The sequence below is a fragment of the Poecilia latipinna genome, unplaced genomic scaffold, assembly GCF_001443285.1.
Source record: "Poecilia latipinna isolate Pla-1442-1.1 unplaced genomic scaffold, P_latipinna-1.0 Scaffold6093, whole genome shotgun sequence".
Classification (NCBI taxonomy): Eukaryota; Metazoa; Chordata; class Actinopteri; order Cyprinodontiformes; family Poeciliidae; genus Poecilia; species Poecilia latipinna.
Window position 1 is genome coordinate 1,355 of NW_015118709.1, and position 6,300 is coordinate 7,654.

Sequence of the window (6,300 nt, forward strand, 5' to 3'; positions counted from 1 at the left end):
TTGAGATGACTGGTAAGAAATACTGCACTTTTACACAACATCCAAATTGTTTGTGATGATCATAGGTGGGTAGTGTTCAAAAAGGTTATTTAAGTAAGACTAGTGCTACATCAGTATACTTTTACTGAAGTAAAAGTAAAAAGCAAAAGTTTTTACTTGGGTAAAAACCTCTTTCTCTATCTGTGCTACAGAATCCCTCCACTTTGTTGCAGTGTGTTCTTTTTCTGAAGAAAAACCTCTACCTGCAGTGCATTTCTGCATATTCTTTGACTTCTCATTCTCTCCTAAGTTTCAGTTCATGAAAAAGCATCATACTGACGGCAACACCATGTAAAAATCTACCTTTCCTCAAACCTCCAAGCTGGAACTGGTTACACACACACGAGACAATGAGATTCCTTTGAGAGGAGCTGACTGTTGACGACAGATATGCACCGTTTGTGGCTTTTTTTCTCAAAGCCAGGGGCTGGGATTGAAACGTGTAGGTGAGGAAAGGAAAGAGGAGGAGGATGTGAGAACTTCCTCAAACTGTTTGCAGTTTCGCCCTCTGGGACACGGTGGTCGTGGCTGGGCAGAAATGGAGAAGCTGCTGTTCTGCATTTCACCTAACAAGAAATGACTGCGTTTACCTGAACTGGCACGATAGCGTGAGGTGGAAACGAGTGATGGGCGCTGTTGCGTGAAACAACACAAACACTAGGTTGCATTTATTGCTTTCTAATGCAGGAAGGCTCACACATGACCCCGTGAGCTGTTCTGCACAGTCATGTGTTATTTAGCATGGAAACCATTGTTCAGGCACCAATCTTTAGAAAAAGCAGTAATTTTAGTTTTAGTAGATTCTTCTGCAATGAGGAGTAACAATGCTTTACTCTGAGTCGCACAGACACAAAGCTTTTGTCTGGGACACCCACTGTGTCCGTCACTGTTTGATCACAACCTAAAAGACAGAAGGGGATAGGTGTTTTCTCTTTCTCTTCCTCTGCTTTGAAAGAGAAGCAGAGGGAGCAATGCAAGCTGTTTGAAACTTGCAGCAACCATCTAATGTTTGGGGAAGCACTTGTCGGTCAGACAGGATGAAAATCTAACGCCATCTTTAAAATTACTCCGAAAAAAATAAAATAAGAGAATTTTATTTTGTGTTTATTCAGTAGAAACATGTTATTGCTACAATTTAACAGCAGTAGGACAGAAAACCCACACAGCAGATGAGAACAATAATCTTATTAAATCATACAGATTCAAAATTTAGACACTAAAGAAACTAAATCACAGTTTATTACACAAGTCAAATTTGTGCTGTTGGAACCTGATTACAGTTTGGTTTTCGCATGATCTCCCACAAAAACTGTCTTCAAACATGCCAAGTAACACAATTCAGTCACAGTTGAAGCAAAATCATGTGAACATTACAAATCGATTTGTAAAAAATAGCACATTAAATAAATCTTTCATTATATTTACAAATTAATTCTCATTTATAAATCAGAATATATTCCCAATGTCTGATATTGGTAGCAATTCACAGCTTTAAGCATCCATGTGTATTTTCTGATCTGCATATGAACACAATATGTTAGAATTAAAAATACAATTGAAGATCAAACACAAAATCATAATCTCTGACCTCTTTCTGGACATTCCCATTACTTTATTTTTAAACAGATGAACACTGTTGGGCATCTTGAAATCGTCCACAGTTTTCTTCCGAATGTCTCCTTTTTAAATTTTATTCCATTTATTAATTTATGTCACAAATGAATTGGTGTGTTTGCGATGTTGATTTCACAGCTGTAACTTAAACCAATTCAAATGTTGTGGATTTCTATCTCAAGATCTTATGGTGCCATGGCACCTTCATTTGATCTTTTTCTCCAGTTGTTTAAATGAATTATGATATTGATGTATGTCAATTTGAAAGAAAGTGATAAAATATATAAGGAATCTTGCTATTTCAGGCACATAGAAACCATTTGTAAAATTGTATCTGACCTAAAGTAGGAAAGGTTTTGTCCAATTTAATGTCAGACAAAATAAATATTTATTGTCTTTGTATGGCTACTAATAGAGACACTTTTGCCATTAACATTTTCTCACTCTCCAATTCGTGATTTAACTTGTAATTTCTTTTGTGTGCTCTATCAACTCTCTTTCAGTTTTCCTCTGTTACGTCGATGCCTTCATAACTACCATCCAGCGGCTGTTTGCTTTCCTCACGCTCGTCTTCTGAAATCGAGTCATAGTCAAATGACTCGGAGCGGACTCTTTCAGCGTATCCCTGCTCATCCACCTCTTCATCAGATTCATCAGAGGATTCTGACTGCAGGAGGCGGCGTGTATTACCAAATTGACCTTGTGATTTTTTCTCTCCTTCCAAAGACTCGTCCTCTGAACTATCCAGGTACTTCTTTAGTTTCGGCATCTTGCCAGTTCGAAGTTCATCAGCCCGACCGTCCTCTCCCTCCTTCAGGTCAGAAATGTACTGGTCCGCGCCTGGGGGCTCTTGCTGATCCACCTCTGGACTGTACTGGCTCCTTCTGTACAAACTCTCCTCATCCTCCTCCTGACAGGAGCTTCCTGGGATGCTTTCGCCGTCAGACTGTGAGAGACGGAGGCTGGGCATGCCTGGAGCTTTCTGGGAGAGGTCGAACGGTTCCTCTTGGCTATAGTGGGAGATGAGGCCCATGGAGCTGTTCAGGCAGAGGCGTCCTCTTTGACGAAACACTAAGATCAAGGACATGTTAAAACGTTTAGCGACTTTTACTGACGAAAATGTTAAATCCTTGCAGTGTTTTCCTACTTACATCTTTCGTCCAGCCCTCTGTCCATGACTCCGTGTTTAACCTTCATGTGTCTGGTGAGGTTCCCCTTCAAAGTGAACTTGCTGGGGCAGTAGAGGCATTTGAAGGGTTTGCTGTCCGAGTGAAGATGCATGTGTCCCATTAGGTTGTGCATTCTGTTAAATTCCTTCCCACAAAGCTGAAAGAGAAGAAATTACATACGATGTAAGGTTTCTGATTAGCAAGCGAGATGCTAATGCTGCTTTTAGCTGTTCTGAATCCAGTTTCGTCTTTTGCAGGATGCTTGTCACGTTCTTTCCTTCCAATATCACTCAATTGTAAAGGATTTACTGTATTCAACATCAATGATTGTGTCCACAAGTGTAACAAAAAAATAGAGTTAGAAATTTCATTTTGCATTCTAGAAATTTAAGGTTAAGCTAATTCATGGACATGTTAGATGTTATTCTAACATTTAGACTTATCAAATATGCAATATTTCTTTATCCTTCCTTCCTGATTGTAATGGTATTATGTTTATGCCAGCTTGAACTGGGAAACTATTATTTCATCTTATGATAAACTGCAAGTAGGTTAATATTTAAGGTCCTACACTTTAGTGGATGTTAAGATTTGCCTGCAGCAGCAAAACTTTACAGAATATTTTTAATGGAAGTTGGATTAAATGCACAAAACTAACATTTATTTGCCATAAAAAGAAAAATGAAATCATGAAACTGTACTTCGATATAACTTCAGCAAATGTATTCCTCTGCAGCATCTCAAAGCTAATCTCAGACTTTTCCTCTCTGTTAATCACAGAATAGCAAAGCAACACGTAATCATGAATGAATGTGCAGACAATAGGACACACACCCTTTCTTCCTCCCTCTATCCTTGTTTTTCTGTTTTCCTCTCTGTCTTCACCCTCCCTCTCTCACTTCTAACATACACACACACACGCAAACACGCACTCGCACAAGAAAAACAGAAAGCGCTAGAGGCAGAAGGAGAGAGGAAGCAACCCTGAGACAGGGCCAGGAGGAGAACAGGGAAGGGCAACTCCTGCGCTGTCCTTCCTCTGCATTCTTTTTTATTAGGGTGGTCCTTTCCTTCAGGAGGAGAGAGGGACTGTAAACTGTCCAAGAGGACCGTGAGAAAACAGGAAGCTCCCTCGAGCAGCAGAGAAAGCGAGATGAAATCTATTTGTGGGGCCTGTTCTCTGGGGAGGCTGGGGGGGCCATTGTTAGAAAGGCGGTTTGCACCGCTATATCCTTCCTATGGACGAGGAGGCTCCCACTCCCATGAGCCTCTCTGCTATCTGGTCATCGTCTCAGCGCTTATAACACATAGGTCACTCCAGAAAAGAAGGAACTTTCTTTGACAGCAGGGAACACCTCAGATTGGTTGGAATGGTTTATCCTTACAATAAATCTGGACCCTCGATGACCGTATTGTGCATGCAAAACAATTCACCTTTTCCACACAAATGTGAGTTATCATTTGGCACATTGATAAATTCCTCTGTTTCCCTTTTCTGCATTTAGTTTGTCAAGACCCCATGACTCCGTTTTTGTGCACAAAAGAAAAGTTACAGGAATATACAAATATAAATCCAAATATCTCCACCTCAGACCAACATTTGACCAACCTTGCATTTATAGGGCTTGATGTCCGAGTGGACGATCATGTGAGCCTTGAGAGTCTGCTTCTGGACGAAGCTCTTGAAGCACATGTGGCACTGGTAGGCCCGTATGTTGGTGTGGATGAGGACGTGGCGCTTCATGTTGGCCAACAGTGTGAACTCGCGGCCGCAGATGCGACACTTGTGCTCCTTCACCCCCTAAAGAGCAAGAACACGAGAGGTGAAAGATAAATCTTAGAAAATGTCGAGCTCTGGACAGGAACTCAACATCAAGTGTGTCATAAACTCGAGGCCCGGGGGCCAAATCTGGTCACACAAATGAAGCTTTCAAGATAACAGCTGTGTGATTCAATATCATCAATCAAATCAGAGCAGTTTTATTTGTGTACTGCCAAATTCAATGCGACAGGTTGATTTAATTTCAAGAAGCACTCATAAAATGCAGAGACGGGTGTTTATCAATATCTTAAACAATTTGTTAATGTTACCAACACATTCTGCCCTTTGAGGACATTTGCGATTTTGATGAGTTTGATACCCTAGCTCTATGGTGTTTAATGTATAAATATTTTGCACTGCGCAGTGCAAAATATTTGAATAAACAGTGTTTATTCAACATTTAAAGTAAAAACATTAAATATGCAGCAAACACTGTGTTTTTATAATGGCATGGCAAAGGCAAGCTGTAATGAATTTATGGCAACCCTTCAAGTAAAACATTCTTGGCATCAATAACAGCTAAAGAGTAAAACATACTTGTTAAAGTTTTAAGTATTGATCTTACGTTGAAGAAATTGCACTGACTCATGCATTACTGGATGTTTTCTTACCTGAAATTAAATTGCTGGAATTTCCCTTATGTTTATTGGCATGAATAATAAAGATATTTTTCTTTTATTGTAATGCTTCGTTTTAAAATAAACGGTTCACAAGGAGGAAGTATTGGGTTTAATTTCAAAACAAATAAGCGTGAGAAAAATGCTTCCATTTTCCTTTAATCATCTGTAAGGTTATAAATCATACATGGATTTGCTGAAGCTTAAAATGTGCATTTCAGCCACCTCTTCTCTCAAATATATTGGTTTCTGTTTTGCATTCCCTTCCTTTTGAACCTACTTTGTGAGTGAGGGTGTGCTGCTTCAGGTGGTGCGACTGGATGAACTCCATCCCACACTCGCTGCAGATGTACGGTCTGATGTCCTTGTGTTTCATCATGTGGTTCTGAAGCTGACTCGGGTACTGGAACGTTTTCTGGCACTCTGTGCACCTGCAGGAACCGAAGATGGTTTTTATTCAACCGTGCAGAAAGGACGAAGAAATGCATGTCTTCCTACGTTATTCTCACTTTTGATTTTTATTCCTCCGTTAGAATTTCAACCGGGCCAATCAGGGAACAGAAGACGAAGTTGTGAACAATGACGTCAATTTTCCTTCATGGGGAAATCCCCCCCACCCCCCCGCTACCCAATAAGCTTGTAGTTTTAGCAATAGCAGCGGAGGAAGTGAACAAATCCGTTCAGTTTGTGTTGGTCACGCTTCCAAACACTGAAGTAAAATTAGCAGCCGCCTCGTTCAACTCGGCATTTCTCTCTTTGTAGTGGAGGACGGCCGCTTCCAGCGAAGACTTGTTCTAATAAATTTCCAGCAGGCTAAACGCTGTAAGCATTTAATGCTGCCCCCACTGGTCGACACAGCAAAGACCATTTCCGGTAAGCTGCATAACGTCACCGCCAAATGTTAATTGCGTAAGATCCAAAACTTAAGTGTTTCTCCATAGCCAAGAGTCTAGTGACGCCATCTACGAAGGGCCTTTTTTTTTTTTTTTTTTTTTTTAACCCAGGACAAAAAAAAAATTTTTTTTGAAGGTTTTTTTTT

At 40.3% G+C, this 6,300-nt stretch overlaps 1 protein-coding gene across 1 annotated transcript; it reads right to left on the reverse strand.

The window, feature by feature from the left end:
- Positions 1-1,122: 1,122 nt before the first annotated feature.
- On the reverse strand, positions 1,123-5,727 carry LOC106943820 (zinc finger protein 366-like). The gene is made up of 4 exons (XM_015027112.1): positions 5,542-5,727; positions 4,432-4,623; positions 2,805-2,979; positions 1,123-2,724 (listed from the first exon to the last, which is right to left on the reverse strand). The coding sequence occupies exons 1-4, from the start codon at positions 5,638-5,640 to the stop codon at positions 2,153-2,155; spliced, it is 1,038 nt and encodes a 345-aa protein (XP_014882598.1). The 5' UTR covers positions 5,641-5,727; the 3' UTR covers positions 1,123-2,152.
- Between the last annotated feature and the right edge of the window lie 573 nt (positions 5,728-6,300).

Bases quoted from the DNA above. Each gene is read 5' to 3' on its own strand.
- LOC106943820 (XM_015027112.1), bottom strand. From the start codon at position 5,640: ATGATGAAACACAAGGACATCAGACCGTACATCTGCAGCGAGTGTGGG. The intron at 4,624-5,541 runs GTAGGTTCAAAA...CTTGCTCTTTAG, and splicing joins AGCACACCCTCACTCACAAA to GGGGTGAAGGAGCACAAGTG. The intron at 2,725-2,804 runs GTAAGTAGGAAA...CCTTGATCTTAG, and splicing joins CAGAGGGCTGGACGAAAGAT to TGTTTCGTCAAAGAGGACGC.